Source organism: Phacochoerus africanus, chromosome 15 (genome assembly GCF_016906955.1).
Source record: "Phacochoerus africanus isolate WHEZ1 chromosome 15, ROS_Pafr_v1, whole genome shotgun sequence".
NCBI classification, from domain to species: Eukaryota; Metazoa; Chordata; class Mammalia; order Artiodactyla; family Suidae; genus Phacochoerus; species Phacochoerus africanus.
This window is the reverse complement of record NC_062558.1, coordinates 91,350,174-91,372,018: the sequence shown is the minus strand read 5'-3', so window position 1 is coordinate 91,372,018 and position 21,845 is coordinate 91,350,174. Positions and strand designations below refer to the sequence as shown.

The following is a 21,845-nucleotide window of genomic DNA, read 5'->3' as shown; positions in this document are numbered from 1 at the left end:
CATTCCACACCCTCGAAACTGCTGGTTCAATGTGGGCCTCCTGTGGAAATCTGTCCTCAGAAGAAAAATATGCAGCTCAATGAGCTGGAGGATTTCTCATTATAAATAATGGGGTAAGTGTCTGGATTTATTAAAAGGTGCAGATGTCAAAAACATTAAGATGGTCATAGTTTATGGCCCAAACCAGGACACTTTTGAGAGTGAAAGGGAAAATTAGTCATCATCATGCTGGAATGACAGGCACAGAGCAGGCCTGTCCAGGCCAGCCAGGATAACTGAATGCCCTGCTGACAAGGCAGTACTTCACAATGCTGTTAGGGTCACAAAGTTTCTGTTTCTGTTTTCAGAACGGGTTTTGAGTTATAATTTATATACCAGAAGAGTTACCCTTTCGTAGTGTACAATTCGGTGGTTCTCAGTATATTCAGAGCTGTGCAATTCTCACTATAATCTAAATTCACAGTATTTCCATAACCTAATGTGAAAGCCATACCTGTTCATAATCACTGCCAATTCTCCTTTCCCCTCAGCCCCAGGCAAACACTCATGTACTTTCTGTCTCTATGGATTTATCGCTTTCCCACATTACACACAAATGGAATCATTCATGGGGTCTTCTATGACTGGCTTCTTTCAATTAACACAATATTTTCAGGGTTCATCTATACTGTAGCATGTATCAGTCTTTAGTTCTTCTCATTGCTGGTAAGAGTCCATTGTATGGATATAACACAATTTGTTGATTAATCTTCAGCTGATGGACTTTGAGGCTGTTTCCACTTTGGGGTTATTAAGTAACATTATGGTAAACATTCATGCACAAGTTTTTGGGTGGATGTGTTTTCATTTCTTTTATGCATATAACTAAAACTGAAATTGAGAGTTCCTGTCATGGCTCAGCAGTAATGAACCTAACTAGTATCCATGAGGACGCGGGTTCGATCCCTGGCCTCGCTCAGTGGATTAAGGATCTGGGGTTGCTGTGAGCTGTGGTATGGCTCGGATCTGGCATTGTAGTGGCTGTGGTGTAGGCCGGCAACTACAGCTCCAATTCAACCCAACCTGGGAACTTCCATATGCCGAGAGTGCAGCCCTAAAAAAGACCAAAAAAAAAAAAAAAACCTCAAAAAACTAAAACTGAAATTGAGTCCTATGGCAATTCTATGGTTAACTTTTTTTTTTTTGTCTTTTTGTCTTTTGCCTTTTCTAGGGCTGCTCCCGTGGCATATGGAGGTTCCAAGGCTAGGGGTCCAATCGGAGCAGTAGCCACCGGACTACACCACAGCCACAGCAATGTGGGATCCAAGCTGTGTCTACAACCTACACCACAGCTCACGGCAATGCTGGATCCTTAACCCACTGAGCAAAGCCAGGGATCAAACCCACAACCTCATGATTCTTAGTCGGATTTGTTAAGCACTGAGCCACGACGGGAACTCCAATTCTATGGTTAACTTTTTATGGACCTGCCAGACTGTTCCAAAGTGGCTGCACCATTTTACAGTCCTGCCAGCAATGTGCGAAGGCTCCAATTTCTCCACATCCTCTTGTACACTTGTTATCGTCTTTAAAAGCTTTTTTTGAGAATCTGATGAAAGCTTGCATTACTGAAAGTCAGATACTGTGTGTAGTTGGTACTGGGATCTACAAATGCTTCCTAACCTCTAAACTTGTGACCATATGTGTGGCAGGGGGCAAAGGGAGGGGTACCCATGTAAACAGATAATTTCTATACAAGGTAGAAAATGCTCACATGAAGGGGGGGGCAGTGGGTATTAAAGATGGAGCCATTTTTGCTCTAGCCTCTGATGCTATTTCTTCTTTTTCTCATCTGTCTGGGTTAGGGAAGCCCTCAAAAGAGAGAGCCTAAACTGAGTCTTGGAAGAAGCTGGCCAGGAAACAAAGGAAGGGTGTCCCAGGAGAAAGAAAGAGAGGGAGAGGAAAAAAAATAAAGGAATGAAATGTTAATTCCCCTGCACTAAAGATGGTAAATTACACTTAGGTGCTTACAATGTACCAGTTATTATCTCACTTTTGGATTTCATTTAGTTCCTCTCAATGATCCTATGAGAGAAGTACTTTTATCATTTCTGTTTAACAGAGAGAAACAGAAAGACTAGGCAACTTGTTTAAGGCTATTCAGAGAACAACTGGCAGGGCTAGAATTTAATAACAGGTATTGGGATTCCAGAACCTCTATTCTTAACCAGAGGCCCAAGATACATCCAGGGGCCAAGTCACAGGGCCAGAGTAGAAATGGTGACATCTGAAGAGATCACAGTATTCAGACAGAAATATGAGACACTTCTGAATCCATCAAATCACATCAATGCATCAATTGCATATATGTCCAATCGATTACCTCCTTTTTATTTTTTTGTCTTTTTAGGGCTGCACCTGTGGCATATGGAGGTTCCTAGGCTAAGGGTCGAATCTGAGCTGCAGCTGCTGGTCTACGCCACAGCCACAGCAACAGGGGATCTGAGCCGCATCTATGACCCACCATATAGTCCATGGCAATACCGGATCCTTAATCCATTGAGCAAGGCCAGGGATTGAACCCAGTCCTCATGGATACTAGTCAGGCTCGTTAACCGCTGAGCCATGACGGGAACTCCCAATTGCCTCTTTATGCTACTACCATTCAGTTAAATTTCTGAGTAATCACTTAAGCATCTAAAGAAAAAATATACACACACACACATACACATTTGCCAGGGAGTTTCTCTGAATTCACAGCTAATCTGGCAGCACATTACAATACAAACCACAGCCCATGCTTCCTCTACATAACCTGCTGCCTTTTAGTCGGAGCCTTAATGTGTAGGAGCATTTATTTTAGCTACAGGTTACCAGTTGTGATACAGCACAACTCTGCAGAGAACCATCCTCCTAAGAGGATGTTTCTCAATGCTGAGCAGATTTCTAACCAAATGACAAACTTAAGCAACATTAAACTTTACATTCTTTAGGGTACCCCAGGGGAAAAACAAAAAACTCCAACAAACTGTACTTAAACCTCTAACAAAGAAAAATAATCTTTTAGGCTTAAAAAAAAAAGAAGATAACTAGAGGAAATCAGATAAGGACCCACGAAGAAAAACATTTCCGAGGACCAGGGAGAATACCTGGCAAATGAAAATCAAAGACATTCTCATTTGCACAATTACCAGGTAATGAATGATCAGCATGCCACCTTGCACCTGATACCACAAATGCTGAGGAAATTATTTCTTTTTTCTTTTCTTTCCTTTCTTTCTTTTTTATTTCTAAATGGCCACAACAGCAGGATATGGAAGTTCACGAGCCAGGGACTGAATCGGAGCTGCAGCTACAGCTTTAACCCACTGTGCCAGGACTGGGGATCCTTCGACCCACTGCATGCATCAGGATTGGGAATCAAACCTGCACCTTCACAGCAACCCAAGCCCCCGCAGTCAGATTCTTAACCCACTGAACCACAGCGGGAACTTCCAAACGCTGATGAAATGATTTCTTATGATGACAGTCTCACCTGTTCTTAGCAATAGCAAACAGATCATCCTCATCCTCCTCCTCAAAGAGGCTGGTCTTCTTCACGGTCTTAACTTCTTGGTTCTGGGGGGCCACAGAGTCCCTAAGTTCTCCTTTAGACTTGTCAGTTGCTGAGTTGGTCTGTGAGACAGTAGTATTCCACTGGTCCTTAAAGTATAAAACATACATTAAAATCCTGTGGCAATTCAGATTAAGAAACCTGAACAGTAAAAGAAAATTCACATTCCTTAAACTAAGTATATCACTTCTGAAGAAAGCTCATGTCCATGACTTTACTGAACTCAAATCTAGATGGCTGGGTTCTTTGGCCTCACAGACCTTCTGCGTCTTCCTCCCTCACCACCTGCCGCAATGTTTCTCTATGACCCTACTCTGTGTTGGGACAGAGAACTAACTCCTCAACTTCAGAGATCACAATTCATGACAGAGGGGGATGAGAAGGAGAAGGAACATTTTAGGTCAAGAACTCTCAACTTTGGAGGAGAATGATGCTGGAATTTAAATTTTTAAAAATCCCAAAGCAGACTGGGAAAAAAATGTATAAAAATCTCATGCAAGGTAAACGAGACAATGAAAACTGCTAGGGATCCTTTCACGACAAAATTCTGAATCTGGCCTTTAGGAAGCATTTAAGGAAACCTCACCTAGTTATGCTCACCCCCTCAAATCAGGAAAGCCTAAGCCCTTGCTTAAGTGGTCCTATGGGTTCTGGAATCTAGAGCTTTGCAAACCAAAGTGAGGTCCACAAGCAGAAGCTTCTGTTACACAGAATCTCAGGTTCTACCACCAACTTTCTCAATCAGAGCCTGCATTCATAACAGGATGCCAGGTGATTTCTTCACAGTTATGGTTTAAGAAGTGCTTGCCAAGAGCAGTGACATTTGACACTGACCACACACTGGGATCCCCAAAAGAGCTTTAGAAAATTCCAGTGACAGGCCATACCCCCAAAGCAATTAATTCAAAATCTCCAGTGGTAGAATCTGGCACCAGTACTCTTTAAAGTTTTCCAGCTGGTTCCACTGGGCAGCCCAAGGTTGGATCACTGTTATATATAATTTACCTATATACCTCATACCCTCATAACTTACCTATCTCGTTAAAAGAGAGTAATTATTATAATCTAGGAAGGTTTTTAATGCTCACAGTTTTTAACATCATTATATTTAAAGTTTTTTTCTGTACAGCTAAATACGAATAGCAGCTAAATACAGTTTAACTGTATTCTCAACTGGTTCTGCCAATATGTATCTAGACAGACAATGAAGACATTATGTTAAGACCATTACAGAAAAGGAGTTAAACCAGCTTAGGCTAGTCCTACCATATCTAGCCACACTTCTTTCTTTTGGCTATGCCTACAGCATGCGGAAGTTCCCAGGCCAGGAATCGAATCCACACCACAGCAGCCACCCAAGCCACTGCAGTGACAAGGCTGGATCCTTAACCCACTGTGTCACAAGAGAAATCCTAGCTATAGTTATTAATTAATGAAATACAGAGAACATTAACAATGTAAAATATGATCTAACTCATCTGCATAAGCATATATTACAATTTGAAGGCCATACTTATTTTATTCCTAAGCATTTTGGAAAGATTAATCTTTAATTTAATATATCATACTAAGTATCCTTCTTCAAGAATAGAAAGACAGGAGTTCCCATCGTGGCGCAGTGGTTAACAAATCCGACTAGGAACCACGAGGTTTCAGGTTCGATCCCTGGCCTTGCTCAGTGGGTTAAGGATCTGGTGTTGCCGTGAGCTGTGGTGTAGGTCACAGATGCGGCTCGGATCCCGCTTTGCTGTGGCTGTGGCACAGGCCGGCAGAAAAAAAAAAAAAAATAGAAAGACAGTCTTGTCAACATAGTCTTTCACTAGATTTAAAACAGGCAGAAAAAGAAAGTGTTTAAGACAGCCAAAACACTTAAATCCATCAAACCATCTGCTATTCTCTAGGAGATAACTTCTAACCCACCTCCTCATCGCTGCTAAACAATAAGGCAGGTGCTTTCTTTTTGGAAGGCTCAGAGGGCTTTGCTTTCTCTTGGCTCTGAGTTAGTAGAGATGATGTCTGCTTCTTAGCAGTTGTAGCCCCAAAAAGATTATCCTAGAAAAACAAATGGCAAGAGATTATGACAACTTTGTACACACAAAACAAAAAACACATTCTCTCATGTCAAATTGTTAAAGAATAAGTCTCTAGTCAAGTGAAAAATATACATAACATCTTTTGGGGGGGGCGGGGGAACACCACACAATGCTAGTAAATCCCACTTCTCTCTTATGTATAACCCTACAACAGCCAACAATCTTCTCTAACTGTATCCATCCACAGAAGGGAAACAGATACCACAGAATTCAAAGCCAGAACACCTGGCAGATGGGGAGTAATATGAGGACAAGGTCACATAAATAGGAGGGAACCTAGCTCCATGCAGTCCCCCTGTCGGTGGGTCCTCTGTGATTATTAGGGACCCACAACCTTAGCTGGCCTGAAAGCAGTACAGCCCCCTGTGGCAGCCAGGAATCTGTACCATTCTTTCTATGAATTAGAACCCAGGGCAATGGATAAGAAGAAAATAGGGAGCTTTCTTCATTCTTTACATCTACAGACACCAGGGACAGAGGGAAGGAATGGGTTGTGTTTCTTGTTAATTATAAAAAGACAATACAAACTTAAGACATGGTTTACTAAATAAAATCACTGGCCTACTAAGAGCCAATTCTTATAGGTTCAATGGCATTTGTAAATTTTTGTATAGCTAAGCCCTCCAAAAGTACCCATTAAGATACTTTTTATTTAAATAAGAGGAACAAAACGGTCAAAAGGCCTGAACCCAAAGCTAGAAAAAAAAACACTCTTAAAAACATACAACAGGGAGTTCCCGTCGTGGCTCAGTGGTTAACAAATCTGACTAGGAACCATGAGGTTGCAGGTTCAATCCCTGGCCTTGCTCAGTGGGTTAAGGATCCGGCGTTGCCATGGGCTGTGGTGTAGGTCGCAGACGCGGCTCAGATCCCGCATTGCTGTGGCTCTGGCGTAGGCCGGTGGCTACGGCTCCGATTAGACCCCTAGCCTGGGAACCTCCATATGCTGCAGGAGCGGCCCAAGAAATGGCAAAAAAAAAAAAAAAAAAAACCACACACACACAACAGGTGAATAGTCCTGAGGTGTAAAGATTCAATAAAGGAAGCCCTTAAGGAAAGTGTGGGCAGGTAGGAAAGGCCGTAAGAATAATGAACTGGCACTAACTGGGGAGACTAAAGACAGAGATAACATTTACTATGTACTTACTACTTGCCAGGTGCTATGCTGAGGGCAGTGCATTAGTTGTTTTAGCTGTCACAATGACCCTTTATACTACTAAGCCAGAGGAGATTCAGAAAGGTCAAGTTATTTGCCTAAGGTCCCTGATTTGCCTGTGGTACAACTAGGGGGTCTAATGCCAAAGCCATTAGCTTAGCCACCACACAATACTGCATAAGGAGGAAGGTTTGGTTTGCCTTCCTTCTCATTTCTTTACTTTGCTCTTTCTTTCATTTAGGGTAGGAAAGAAAAGCAAGGTGATGGCACGACTGCCTTCTCCCCTCAACTCCCATTTTATCCCAGACATTCCTATAGATCATTGGGGTCCATCCCTACAAGGTATTTCTTAAAGGCAGATTTTAAATATGAAATCTAGGGAGTTCCTGTTGTAGCTCAGCAGCTACAAACCTGACTATTATCCACGAGGATGCAGGTTTGATCCCCAGTCTCGCTCAGTGGGTTAAGGATCTGGTGTTGCCGTGAGCTGTCGTATAGGTCACAGATTCAGCTTTGGATGCCACATTGCTGTGGCTGTGGCATAGGCTGGCAGCTGCAGGTCCGATTCCATCCTTGGCCTGGGAACTTCCATATGCCGCTGGTTGGGCCCTAAAAAAACACAAAAAAAAAAAGAAAAAGAAAAGAAAAATCTTAAAGCTTTACACAGAGCTGGGTCAAGAAAATCTAAGGTCCTGCCCACTGCACAGCTAAGAGAAACTTAAGAAGAGAGTCAATGAAATAAAAACAATTGTTTTTGTTATGTAAGCCTCAGAGAGCTTGACTGTTTCCATATCACTTTGTTCTAACTGTATGAGCCTCTGGTTAAAGCTACATCAGCACTGATTTTCTGCTAATCAAAGACTTGATTATCCTGTGATGCAGTAACAGTGTTTACCTCTTCATCTTCATCATCAAAAAGCGAGACTGAGGTGGGGAGTTTGCTAGGCAGGGGAGATGCATCTTTCGACTTATTCACACTTTGAGAAGAAAACAAATCCTGTCGGATCAAGATGAAAGTTGCTGGTTAACAAAATGTATTGGTTCTTAAAGCATCAGAGGTAAAACACTAAAGACTATGACATGGCTACAGTGCTTCCAGATCTCTTTGTCAGACAGGGAAGCTGGCTGTCACAGTCCCTGAGGAACTTCCACACATCAGAATCTGTCCTCACTGTGTGCAGGCGAGAAGGAGAGACCCGCATGGAACTCCAAGTGGCCTCACTGGAACCTGGAGGTTTCGACGCATCCACTTGGATGACTTAAGGCAGGAGGAAATTTTCCAATTTCCTATCTTGCTAAAAAAAATAAGAATAACTTCCTTTTTCTGTCCAAAGGGTCAGAGAGATTAAACAGATTTCGTAACGGAAATAGAAGCTAGAGTCCCAAGTTACTGGATCTAAAATTCTGTTTTATTTAGTTACATCCCTCTTTTCCTCTAATAAGTATATGATATTTTTCTTTTAAATAAAAACAAGTTCGGCGTTCCCATTGTGGTTGAGTGGAAACAAATCTGACTGACATTCATGAGGACACAGGTTTGATTCCTGGGCTCACTCAGTGGGTCAAGGATCTGGTGTTCCCATGAGCTGTGGTGTAAGTCACAGATACAGCTTGGATCTGGCATTGCTGTGGCTGTGGTGCAGGTCAGTGGCTACAGCTCTGATTCGACCCCTAGCCTGGAACCTCCATATGCTGAAGAGTGCGGCCCTAAAAAAAAAAAGTTCAATTTTAATTTTATAACGTTTGATATTCTATACTTGAACTATAGCTTGGAAATGCTGCAAACTAGAGAAATATCTGGTAGATTGTGAAGAAATTTCCAAAATATTATAAAATGTCAGCCTATAATATAAAGAAAGCTCTGCAAATTGAGTTGTATGAACCAGAAACACTAAAAGAGGACAACTATTCCCTCAGGAAGAGAAACTTCAATACACAAGAGCCAGACAAATAGGACAAGAGCACAGGTCTAAGACCTCTCTGGATAATTTTTTTTTAGTATTATGGAATCAATATCTACTCAAATACAGAGCTAATGAGTTCATTAACTGAGAAGAGCTCTAAATCAGCCCGGTGGTTTTCCTCTGGGCCCCAGGAGTCCCACGGATCTGTTAAGATAGAAGGGGCCATAATGAAGGAGCTTCAGGCTTCTCATGCCTCTCCTGCATTTTACACACTGGCAAAATATTTAAAGAGAGGGCTCTGTTGAGAGTTCCCTTGCAGCCAAACAGGCTCAGGATCCAGTGTTGTCACTGCTGTGACAAGGATCACTGCTATGGCACAGGTTTGATCTTTGGTCCAAGAACTTCTGTATGCTGTGGGTATGCCCACCCCTCCCCCCAAAAAGTAAACCAAAACAAAGAACAAAAACAAATTTCAACATTGTTTTGGACCCTTGACTAATATATTCATTGGTGTTGGGAAAAAAGGCCCCATATGTCCCCAAAATGACTTCACAGGGCAAGCATTAGCTCCACACGAGATATATAAGGGAAGGAGTAAAATGATCAATCCTTTTGATCCAAAGCTCTTCCCAGACTGCATTGTCTTACCTCTCTTTGCCTAAAAACCTCAACACAATCCATTGAAAAAATTTATGATGATGGACGTGGTTTTAAAACCTACCTGCAAATTCATTTACATTCCTACCATCAAGAAGTAGAGATTGTGTCCTCTGCCCTTGAACTCAGGAAGCCTTTGTGACTGCCTCAACCGACAGAATGTGGCAGAATAACAGCAGTGACTATTGAGGCTAGGTTGCAAAAAGCAGTACAGATATACCTCATTTTAGTGTGCTTTATAGATACTGGTTTTTTTATAAACTGAAAGTCTGTGGCAATCTATCTCAAGCAAGTCTATCAATGCCATTTTTCCAACAGCATTTGCTGATTTTCTTTCTCTGTCAAATTTTGGTCATTCTTGCAATATTTCAAATCTTCCACCAGCAAAAAAATTACGACTTGCTGAAAGCTCAGATGATGGTTAGCATTTTTAATTAAGGTATGTACATTGTGTTTTTAGACAATGCTATTACACATTTAAGAAACCAGGGTATAGTATAAACATAACTTTTATGTACACTGAGAAACCAAAAAATTCACGTGACTCACTTTACTGAGATACTCATTTTACTGTGGTGTCTGGAACTAAGGCCACAGTATTTCTGAGATATGTCTGTACGGCCTCTGTGCAGCTCGCTTGGGAATCTCACTTTGAAGCCTTGAGCCAACACAGAAGAAGTCCAGCTTCCCTGAAGCTGCCTTGCTGGGAATCGCAGAGGTAAACAGGGGTCTCCCAAAAGTCCCAGCTGATCAAGTCTTTCTGGCCCAGGCACCAGAAAGACTTGATCAGACACAAGAAAGACACAAGAGCAAGATGATTCTCAGCCCGGCTACCTTCAGGCTGGCACCACCTGAGAGATCCTAAGTGAAAAATACCCAGCTGAGCCCAATAAACTTCTAGAACCATAAGAGGTAACAAAACATACTGATATTTTAAGCCACTAAGTTTTGGATCATTTGTTTCAAGGTAATAAGTAACTGGAACTCCTTTGGAGTCACTGAAATTGCTCACATTTGGTTTTTTCATGTAGTCGACAACTCCTTGACAGCTTACCAGATGCCAAGCACTAATCGAGGTGTTAGGGACACGAGTAGGAAACAAAACGTCCTGCCCTCAAGAAGTCTACTCTAGTTGGGACAGAAACAATGAACAAGGAGATAGGAGATATCACACAGCAATATATCCTGTGGGGACAATAAAACAGAAAAGGGGCTGAGGAGCACAGTGTGGTGCATGCTGGCCGGCTCACCATCATGCAGAGCGTCGTCTCGGGAGGCCTCACAGAGAACTGGAAAAAGAGAGGAAGCAAACCATCCAGATTCTGGGAAGGGCATTCCCAGAGCAACAGGAGCCAATGCAAAGACCTCAACGTGCCGGTGTGCTTGACAACGAGCAGAGGGGATGGGAGGATAAGACCAGAGTGTGCAGCCCCAACACGCTGTACTTAGGTGTCCGGACTTTGGCTTAACTGGACTTTGCTTAATTCCTATCTTCTGTACATCAGCTGTTAATGAAATACATGCCTCAAAGTTTTATTTACATCAACAGGGCTCACTCTACTTCCAAAGACTTATATGCTCATCCTGGCTATGAGTGCAAAGTATCCACAAGAGCCTAACCCAGAGTTCACAATGTCTTGAAATGACAGGCCTACATCTTTTTCTGTGAAGGGGAATGATTATTGCCCATTTCAAATTCTCTAATTGGTCTTCTATCCCCTAAAATCCTGGACTAAAACTGCCGCTAAAAAAGATCAAGACCTGTGGGAGCCAGAAAAAGCGGTGATGCTTACAAGAGCTGCTACTGCATCACTGAAAAAAAGTGATACTGGGCAGGGGCCTGGAGGACTGAGGCTGCCTGCAAAGCAATGCCAGCCCACAAGCTGTTACCAGTAACAAGGTCAAAGGCTGTGCCAGAACATGTAGCACTGCTTAGTGAGGCTGCTGACAGAGGAGGTATAGTGTGTTGATTTCTGTCTCATTACATTGTAGATCAATTAATAGCCTAAATTTGAACCTCTTGAATTTTCCTCCTAGGAGATGCACTGGATTCAAACCCAACAGCATAAGTATTGTGCACATGTACTTTCTAAAGACCACGTTTTTTCTCAAAAGATTATTTTCAAAGAAAGAACTAAACTACTTAAGAAGTCTTGTACCGCTACTGATGAATTCCTGATTCAGAAATAATTTCCAATGTCATATCCATGAACTATTTCCCAGATCTAAGAGAAAGAATTCCTTACCTCAGAATCCTCCTCATCTGAAAATAAACCTTTGTGAGTCTTTGTTTCTGATGAGAGCTTGAGATTTTTGCTGGAAGGTAGGGTAACCTTAGTTGGAAAAAAAAAAGAAAGTTAACACACCAGATACCTGGAAACAAGGGTTTACTGAATCATTCACTCAGAAGATGTCCTGAATCTCTTCTAGGACAAGGAGCCATACACCAGGGGAATAAAGACGTCAAGGCCCTTGGACGTATATCAAATTCATATAAAGAATTAACACAAGAGTTCCCATTATGGCTCAGCAATTAACGAACCCAACTAGTATCCAGGAGGACGTGGGTCCAATTCCTGGCCTCGCTCAGTGGGTTAAGGATCTGGCAATCCCGAGTTGCTGTGGCTGTGGTGTAGGTCAGTGGCTGCAGCTCCAATTTGAGCTCTAGACTGGGAACTTCCATATCCTGCGGATGCAGCCCTAAAAAGACCAAAAAAAATTTTGTTATATAATAAAAAAATAAATAAGTAAGAATTAACACAAAAAGTATCATGAGAAAGAATTTAAAAATTGACATATGTTATGAAAGAGGGAAGAAACAGTTCTTTGATAAATTCTCAGGACAGAAAAGACCTGGACATAGGGGTTGGTATAAGCAATGACATTCTAAATGGAGGAAACCGTGAGAGAAGAGAAAAAACATTAGAAGGCAGAGGGCACCTCTAGGGGATCAGAGTGGACAGACTGCCAGCTTCACACAGTGCACAAGTGGACGTGTACAGATGGAACCAGCATGGGAGGGCAGACACCTAGGAGCCTGCCGGATTCTGAACACTGGCACCCATGTTTCATGGGACAACAGGAAGGTCATGGTTCCATGTGAGGACAGGACACATATATGCTTTAGAGAGGATAGATCAAGCTGTGCAGGACAGGGAGGGAAGGGACAGCAGCCAGAAGAGCCAGACCAATGGGGATGAAGCCCAGTGGTCAAATACAGGTCAATTTCAACACCAAAAAAAATAATGATGTTACTGGATTATAACATGTTGACTAGAGAAGCCAGGATCCTATAGTTATACTAAAAAAGTGGGAAGCAGGAGGAGAGAGAGTGCTTCTATTCAGAAGAATGCCAGGTAATAAACATAGGAGAAATGACAGCAGTAGTAAGACAGTCTTTTGCATCCCCAACATGGTATCTGTTTCAGGGAGGATCATCAACAGATGTTAAAAACCACTGAGCAAGGCAAAATCCAACAACTGCCGAATCTAGGTGGTAGTTTTTTGGGTGTTTGTTGTGATCTTTCAACCTTCTATACAAGTTTTTCACCACACACTTGAAAAGAAACAATACTTCCCTCTGGGTTCCAGAAGAATAAACAAGATGCCCCAAATCCACACTCCTATAGTCTTCCCTCCCACTCACCTTCTTTTCTGCTCTTGCTTTATTTTCATCTGTCTTATTCACAGTAGCTTCTGGCAAAGCCACCACTTTTTCTTTGAACAGATCTCCTTCCTCATCATCAAAGATATTAGCAGTGGATTTGACTTTGTCTTTAGAAAGAGGTCACAGCATAAAATACATAAAAGTCAAAAATATCACCACAAAATTCAGAGTTTAAAATTTTTTCTCTCCCAAAGAATAAATAGGAAAAGTATCTTATTTCTCGATTAGTCAGGAAGAAATATCAAGTGGACTAGGCTGTAATTTTTCAAAGGACACAAGAGCTGCTCAAATGAAACAGGACAGTTTAACCATCTGGCTTACACCCTTATCCACACGGCAGCATCTTATGCTTAGGGTAGTCCAGACTGGCATGAAAGGCAAAGCGAGACCCACAGAAAGAGTCAACTGCTCTAGGAATCTGAGAAGTGAGGATTGGCTCCTGCTTTTAAAAAGTCAAACTTATGCAGAGGCATATAAAGGCAAATACCGAAACCTCACTCACAATTCCACCTGCCCACCCAAACAAGAAGGCCATCTAATCCCCCCAAAGAATACACTAACATATTAGCCCTAGTTATTCACAAAATACAACTATAAATGATAATACAATTTGAAAAATGTCTTACAATTTTCATTTCTCACTCAGTGTACCTAGGGTATCTTCCCATGTCAACAAACAGAGGCCTCATTCTTTTTAACAGCTTCACAAGACTCCACTGAATGGAGGAACCAAAATTTGCCCTACTGATGAGTATTTGGGCAGATTCCAACCTTTGCTACCTTTGCTGTACTGAATGAGATATGTTTCAATCTAATGAGGGCACTGAGTCCCAGAAGAGCAGCAGCTGTCAAGAAAAATGGAAATCAACTGACTTGTGATTCCAAATTAATGATACCCACTAAGTGGGAGCCCTTCTAGGCCCTGAGAGGCAGTACTCCTTTTATTCACTGTCCTTTCAGTCGGCCTAGATGTGAGTGTCTTATGTGCTGAGTTTGCACTCTTTCTAAAATAGCCAGGCTGTCATTTCCCTCGTGTTTCTGCTGCTGTCCTTACTTTCACACCCACCGCTAGAAAGGCTTCTAAGCCCAGCCGCATCCTGGTCCACCTAGTCCTCAGGGGAAGAGCCCTCGGCTCAAGCTGCTGGAAGCTGTGTGCACCTCAGTGGCCTACTCTTCATTTCTGGAAAAACCACCAGTGAACTCAGTCCTTTGGTACTCCAAATGCAACCTACAAACCAGTAATCTCTGCCCATTAGGAAGCCTGTTAGAAATGCAGAATCACAGGCCCCAGGCCCTACCCCAAACCCACATAAGAATCTGCATTTTGCCAAGAGGCCTGGGAGCATCATCTACACATTAAAGAACAACGGATTCAGGGGAGTGACTTCATGAACAAACTGGATCAAAGTTGAGGGGAGAAAAAAGGAGAATGCCAAAGGGGCCAAAACCCTGACATATAAGAAAAGGTCAAGGTCACATGGACTTTCTGGCACAGACAGGAGAAGCTGGGAACTAAACAGCTCACATGTGATGTTCTGCTCATATAGGTTACTGAGGACACTGGAAGAAAGTGTGATTTAAACTTTCTCTGTAAGTGAAAAGGTCAAAACTAGAATCTTGAGTGGATATCAGAGGGGAACAGACTTCTCCCTCTATAAGGGATATATACAATCCTAGTAATTAGTTTCCAAAGCAGAAAAGATCAGTCCATAAGATAGAGGCCTCCAAGGCACCATAACCATGTAAGCAGAGACGCGACAACGCTAGGACAGGAACGCCTGGGGAGGGATTCTGGCACTGCAACAGATAAGGAACTAAAGGACCTTCATGTCTTTTTTCGGTCAACATTGTTTTTCTGACTAAATTCCCAGAAACAGAGGCTGAAGCAGTACCTGTCTTGGAAGGCTTGCTATGGGATGCTGCAAAAAAGTCATCATCATCATCATCATCATCAAAGAGGCCAGAAGACGGTGGCAGGTACGAGCTTTTCCCTGGCGTGGGCTGCTCGGGCTTCGGAGGCTCCTTCAGGGATGGAGCAGAGGCGGTGCCAAACAAGTCAGTGTCCCCTGTGGGCAGAGGGACAGGACAAACCATCTGTGAGCCAGTGTGGTGGGCTTCCTGACATTATAGGAGAAGAAAAAAACAAAAAAAAAAAACAAAAAAACAGTACCACCACCAAGCACTCATAGTTTCAGTTCATCCACAAAACACATTAACAGGACCCAACAACCTCCATCCTTTACTGATATCGAACATACCATAAAATAGAATCAACTGATCAAACTAAAAAACATCTGAGGCCACTGATTTCTAAGAGAATATGAGTTAACACAAATAAGTGAGCTCTTTCTGTAAGCTGTTCCACGCCCTCTGAAGTTCTCCCTACTCTCTTCTCCAGGCAGCCCTTCAAAGATGACAATTTTAAAAACGACAAAACGATACCTAGATAGTTTTTAAAAACAAACATATACAATACCTAAAAATACAGAAACAGCTCCTGCTGGGATTTTCTTTCCAGGTTTGGAGGATGAAGAGGCTAAAATTCGAAAGAAAGAGATAAGCATTTCAACAAAGAAGATAACTTTCCTTGCTAAAAGCACTTTCCTAAAAAATGTGCGATATAACACACAGCTAATAGAAGACAGTTTAATACACAGATTTTTCCTTTAAAAGTCACTTTAAAATTGCTCAGTATTGTCTTCTCTACCGATGTCACAAACATTTTTCTTGGTACTAAAACAATCTAGGCTGTGACCTCCATGGACTCTGGGCCAACAATAGCAGTAGGATTGGCTGGGGTGGCCAAGGAAGATGAAGAGCACAAACAGGGGAGGCAGGGGCAGAGCAACCAGGGCTCAACAGTTCTGACTCCACCCAGTCCAGTTTGATGAGAACAAGCAAGTAAAAAAGAACAGCAAAGTATCTAATGTCAGAGAAAAAAACGAAGACAATAACAGGAAAGCAGGAAACCAGGCAAGTCATGATACCAGAAAGTGGAGAGCAGGGACCTCAAGACAATCAGGTCAGCCAACACTGTAACAAGTCCAAAATCTGACAACTTGTGGCCTGGGGAGACCAAGTTGCTTAAAATAACTCACTCCCAATTCCCAAGAACTATTGCATTCCTGATGGAATAAAATTTTTAAGTTTTTTTCATGGCTTGAAGTGTGTGCTTTTTAGAAATGCCATAGATTATACTAGCGCACGCTAGGCTAGAGAATTATTGATCTTCAATTTATGTGCAGAATTTCAGAAATGTTTCTTTGAAACAAAACATGATTAAATTAAAATATCCTCAAAACTGCTGGAATGGTTCTCCTGCTGACTCTTTGTGAATTCTCTAAGGAAGAGACAAAATTGTGCTATGGGCCTATAGATGATACTTTTTGTTTTTTCCAAGACATGAATTAGTGCAAACTGCTTTTAACAAGACCAAGGCAAATACAACAGCTTCCTGCCTAACAGAGAAACGAGGCTTAGGAACAACTTCGGGGGTTCCATCTCCTGACAGGAAATAACCAGTTTTAGAAGTCTGTGTGTGGAGAAACACAGCCAGCTGCAATCTAAGCTCACCTTCATTAATAGGTGCTCGAGTTTCTCGATCCTGAGGGGCTTCCGTGAAGAGGTCACTCTGCTTGTAATAAAGCATGGAACATGGTTCAAAATAGCAGAGGAAAATGGAGCTGCATTTAAAGATTTCTAAAGAATAAGTACCTTGAAAAGATTACAGAGACATACTGCCTATGAAGACTATGACAAAATCAGAGCCTTAAATAATTTAATTCCTGTCCAGGAATTAAATACAAACATGGGCGAAGACAAAAGATAAGAAATGATCACTTAACCAAATAAACTGTTCACTGTTAACGCACACACATCCTCTCCTCACTTAATAAAGAGCATCAGAATGCAGTAGTTCCTCACTTTGTGATTCAAAATCTCCTAAAATCTGAAAGTAAAAGCAACTTCCAACCAAGAAGCCACTCTTTTCTTACTAAAAGAACAAAACATTTCTTCCTTGTGGACCCATGACACAGCTATGGAGAGCTTCCTGGACTCCCATCGACTCACCTCCTCATCCTCATCATCAAAAAGTCCCTTCCCCCCGCTGAACAGGCCACCTCTAGACCCAAATGGCGAGAAGTCTTCATCCCTCAGCTTAGGGGGTGCAAATAAGTTATCTTCATCATCTAGCAAAAAGAAAGCAACATTTTGCAGGAAAAGTTAAAGATGGATTTGGAACTCCAATTCCAGGGATCAGCCTTTACAAACCTCCAAAACGGACATGAATTCTATCTAACTATATATAACAAGGACTATTTGAATGCCAATGGTCTGAAAACTTTCAGACAAAAACTTATTAAATAGTCTACTGAACCCCTTAAAATAAGGCTCTCTGGGTTCCTACCCTCAAATTATACATGTCTGCAGCAAGGTGAATTCTGCAGGCAATCTCCTTCATCAAAAAAATTTTTTGAAGGTAGTATATGGTTCAATTCCCACCCAAGCACTATCTGGGGGAAAGAAAGGCAGATTGAAGGGAGACCTGCAGATTGACTGTCACACATGGGAATATAATGGATATTCCTGTTTAATGTGAAAGGGCCTGATATATTCTTGATTGAAAACAAATGTTAAGAGGTCTCTAGTTTCTATACTTTTGGAGAAATCTAGAAAGACAGCTAATGATCCCTGTAAAATCTAGTAATTCAAATCTCTCTCTCTCTCTCTTTTTTTTTTTTTTTGTCTTTTTTGAGGGCCGCACCCCAAGCATATGGAAGGTCCCAGGCTAGGGGTCGAACTGGAGCTGCAGCTGATGGCCTACGCACAGCCACAGCAACACGGATCCAAGCCGAGTCTTTGACCTATACCACAGCTCACAGCACTGCCGGATCCTTAACCAACTGAGCAAGACCAGGGATCAGACCCACATCCTCAGGTACCACCCAGGTTAGTTAACCGGGAACTCCTAGTAATTCAAATCTTTAAAGCATTTTTATTCCATATTCACTTCTCCCCACACCCCAAAAGTATGCTCTCAATTGCTCTCAGATAGTGAAGGGAGTGAGACTTCATCTGTCAGCATTTAAAAAGGCACTTTTATGAATTATGTAAGTGATACTCCCATTGCCAAGTCAAGAGCCTCCAAAAACAAGAGAATTGAGGGGAAAGGCTTACCATCTGAGGGAGTTTTCCTTTCCTTCTTCTCTTTTGAGGTCTTCCGAGGTTTCGTTTCCCCTGGGGATAAAGCTTAAAGAACAATTCACAGTTTTCACAACACCCTGTCTACCCTTACTATATTTACCTATAGGTTCTTTACACACAACTACCATGCTCACAACTCCTCAGCTGAGAGCAGGACACTCAACTCTGTATCTCAGCTCCACCTGAACACCCCACTCAGTGCTTGACCCACAGCAGACACTCACAAGCGCCTCTTTTTAAAGCAGAAGGCTTGGAGTTCCCGTCGTGGCGCAGTGGTTAACGAATCTGACTAGGAACCATGAGGTTGCAGGTTCAGTCCCTGCCCTTGCTCAGTGGGTTAATGATCAGGCATTGCCATGACCTGTGGTGTAGGTCGCAGACGCAGCTCAGATCCTGCATTGCTGTGGCTCTGGCGTAGCCGAGGGGCTACGATCTGATTTGATCCCTAGCCTGGGAACCTCCATATGCCGTGGGAGCGGCCCAAAGAAATAGCAAAAAGCCAAAAAAAAAAAAAAAAAGCAGAAGGTTTCAGCTTACACACCAGGGTCATGCCCCACCAGGATTGCACTTGCTGTAAGGATTTTTCTGGTATCTCTCCACCCTGTTAATTCAATCACTAGAATATAGTGTACGGTACATTTTTATCTAGTCAAAATAAAATTCAGGAGTAAACATGAAGCCAAGGATTCTCAATCAGGGGTCCCTGGTTCTCCATGGTACCCACCAAACCCCTGAAACTGCATAGATAGATGTGCATGTGTGCATTTTCTTGGGAGGGGTGGGGGGCAGTCCACAGTGTTCAGCTATCAAAGAGTCTACAAATCCAAAAAAGATTAAAAACTGTAATGTAAGCATCAGTAATTAAACAGAGAAACCCACCCTCAGTGAAGCCCAGCAGAGGGTCCTGCACTCTCCCACCACCCCGTTTGCTCATCTGGAGGTGGGACTGACATACTTGTTTGCTCCTCTTCCATCCGGTTTGTGGCATCTCCTTTGATTCGGGCCGCGAGCTCATCAGCAAATGACGTAGGTCTACTTCTTTTCTACAAGCGGAAAAAAAAAACACTCTTTTGTAAGTTTTTGTTGGGTAACAAATGAGTCCAGTTTACTTTGGACACCTAACAAAATTATGTAAGCAATGGCAAATTATGTAAAGTTATATACACAATGGCAAAGAAACTGAACTGATAAGAAAATAGAGTTTAACTAAGGAAATGTGAACACATGCACCCTATACAGATCACCTGAGAAACAGGATTCAGTGTTCCTTCAAAGGGAGATGCTCTTTATTTCCTCATTTTTTAAGGAAAAATACTCAGAAATCTAGATAAGAAAACTACCATAACATGCCTAGGGAAAGTAGAGGAGTATTAGCATCTTAAGATTTTGAATATATTTTGAATCATCTAACTTGTAAAATCTTAACATTTGGAGAAGAGAGGGGTACTTGAAAGGTAACTTGGGATGCTTAACCATTATTTCCAGAAGTGTAAATGAAATTACAAATATGATGCAAAATGAGACAGTTAGAAATATAAATGATAATAAAAGGAATGAGTCCCAGGTACCATTTCTAAAACTTTGCCAAGTGATAACAACTATAGTCTTTCTTACAGGTCTAGAATTTTCTTCGAGGTCCTCAATATCTTCCTCCTCCTTCTCAGAGTCAGCAAAAATGTCACAACCATCATCATCCTCTTCTTCATCACTCATTTGTGCAGTGTGCTGAGAGTACAAACCACCAGATTTAAACTATTAGATATGGTCATCAAGCTAAAAAAGAGATACTGCCACTTAACCTTTAGACTTCTCCTTCAAAATGGGAGCAAATAATGCACCAGAAGTTAAGAAGCAATACATGGTGCTAGAATAAATGATACACAAGATTTATCTTCAGGACATTAGCAGAAGGTTGAAGTAGTAAAGATGCCCACCACTAGAGAAATGAATAGACTAAATAAGTATGGTCCTATCTTAATAACGGTACTAACAGTTAAAAGGAATAAGCTCGAACAACTGCAGAGACATTCAAGACCAATCAAGTGACAAAACAGTGAATGATAAACCCAGATGATATCCTGACCACCCTCTGACATACATACTACAGCACTGCTGTGAACACAGACATATCTGTAAAAGCAAGATATGGTTTTGACGACAAAACCAGTTACTTCTGGAGAGCGTAAAAAGATGAGGATCGGATGCCTCAAACTTAGTCTCACCTGTTAAGTCTTACTTTGGGGGGTGTGGTTAGGGCCACAGGTGCAGCATATGGAAGTTCCAAGCCTAGGGGTCTAATAGGAGCTGCAGCAATGGCCTACACCACAGCCCACAGCAACACTGGATCCTTAACCCACTGAGCAAGGCCAGGGATCAAACCCGAGTCTTCATGGATACTAGTTGGGCTTGTTACCGCTAAGCCACAGCCAGAACTCCTAAATTCTAATTTTTACAAAGGCAGCTACTGGTATGTAAAAATTGCATAATTAAAAAAATTGTATAATTTAAATCAATAAACTATGCCAGGCATTATGCTAAAAGCACTTTTTAAACCAATCTTTTTTTTTTTGCTTTTTAGGGCCACAGGTACAGCATAGGTAAGTTCTAAGGCTAGGGGTCGAGTCAGAGCTGCAGCCACTGGCCTACACCACAGCCATAGTCACTTGGGATCCAAGCCTCGACTGCAACCTACACCACAGTTCACAGCAACACCAGATACATAACCCATTAAGCAAGGCCAGGGATCAAACCCTCATCCTCACGGATACTAGTCGGGTTTGTAACCACTGAGCCACAACAGGAACTCCCACTTTTTAAACTAATTTAATCCTTAGAACTCTGAGGTTAGTAGTGGCAAACAAAACAAGTATATCTTTAAAAATACAAATAAATGGTTCCTAGAGTTCCCATCGTGGAGCAGTGGCTAACGGATCCAACTAGGAACCATGAGGTTGCGGGTTCAATCCCTGGTCTCGCTCAGTGCATTAAGTATCCAGCGTTGCCGTGAGCTGTGGTATAGGTCGAAGATGCGGCTCAGATCCCACGTTGCTGTGGCTGTGGTGTAGGCCAGCGGCTACAGCTCCAATTAGACCCCTAGCCTGGGAAACTCCATATGCCACAGGAGCAGCCCTAGAAAAGGCAAAAAGACAAAAACAAAACAAAACAAAACAAAAAACCAAATAAATGGTTCCAGCAATGCTTTTAATAACCTTATTGCATAATTTGAAAAAGTATTTGAATTTGTGGATCTTAACAATAAATTCCATGGAAATAAATACATTCCACAGAAACCAGTAAAAATTATAAAGACAAGCCACTTTTGTGAACACAACTGGGAAAATACAAGTACCAACCAAAAAGTACCAAATCCTTCATTTAATATGTGGAAATTTTTGTGAAAAAATATTTCCCAATTAGGAAAGTGAAACACAAACTGGTATGATCTCCACATACCACTGTACATATACACTAGGGTAGCAAAAATCGTAATCCCAGTGCTGATGAGAATGTGAGAAAATCATTACACATGATCTGTTAACCTGGAACAGACATCAGACAAAAGTTCCAAGTA

At 41.9% G+C, this 21,845-nt stretch overlaps 1 protein-coding gene across 8 annotated transcripts in view; it reads right to left on the bottom strand.

Annotated features, from left to right (window-relative positions):
- LOC125117088 (WASH complex subunit 2A-like) overlaps window positions 1–21,845 on the bottom strand; it is a 59,588-nt gene that overhangs the window by 17,981 nt on the left and 19,762 nt on the right. For 4 of the 8 annotated variants that reach the window (XM_047762871.1, XM_047762875.1, XM_047762878.1 and 1 more), the window contains exons 9-20: window positions 19,889–19,999; window positions 19,230–19,317; window positions 18,248–18,319; window positions 17,141–17,259; window positions 16,643–16,703; window positions 15,546–15,605; window positions 14,962–15,135; window positions 13,049–13,176; window positions 11,649–11,735; window positions 7,737–7,838; window positions 5,513–5,644; window positions 3,515–3,681 (exon numbers count right to left, since the gene is read on the bottom strand). In XM_047762871.1, coding sequence (XP_047618827.1) covers window positions 3,515–3,681; window positions 5,513–5,644; window positions 7,737–7,838; window positions 11,649–11,735; window positions 13,049–13,176; window positions 14,962–15,135; window positions 15,546–15,605; window positions 16,643–16,703; window positions 17,141–17,259; window positions 18,248–18,319; window positions 19,230–19,317; window positions 19,889–19,999 — 1,301 coding nt within the window. The remainder of the gene's footprint in view (window positions 1–3,514; window positions 3,682–5,512; window positions 5,645–7,736; window positions 7,839–11,648; window positions 11,736–13,048; window positions 13,177–14,961; window positions 15,136–15,545; window positions 15,606–16,642; window positions 16,704–17,140; window positions 17,260–18,247; window positions 18,320–19,229; window positions 19,318–19,888; window positions 20,000–21,845) is intronic. The other 4 variants (XM_047762872.1, XM_047762876.1, XM_047762874.1 and 1 more) reach the window with 1 other exon arrangement.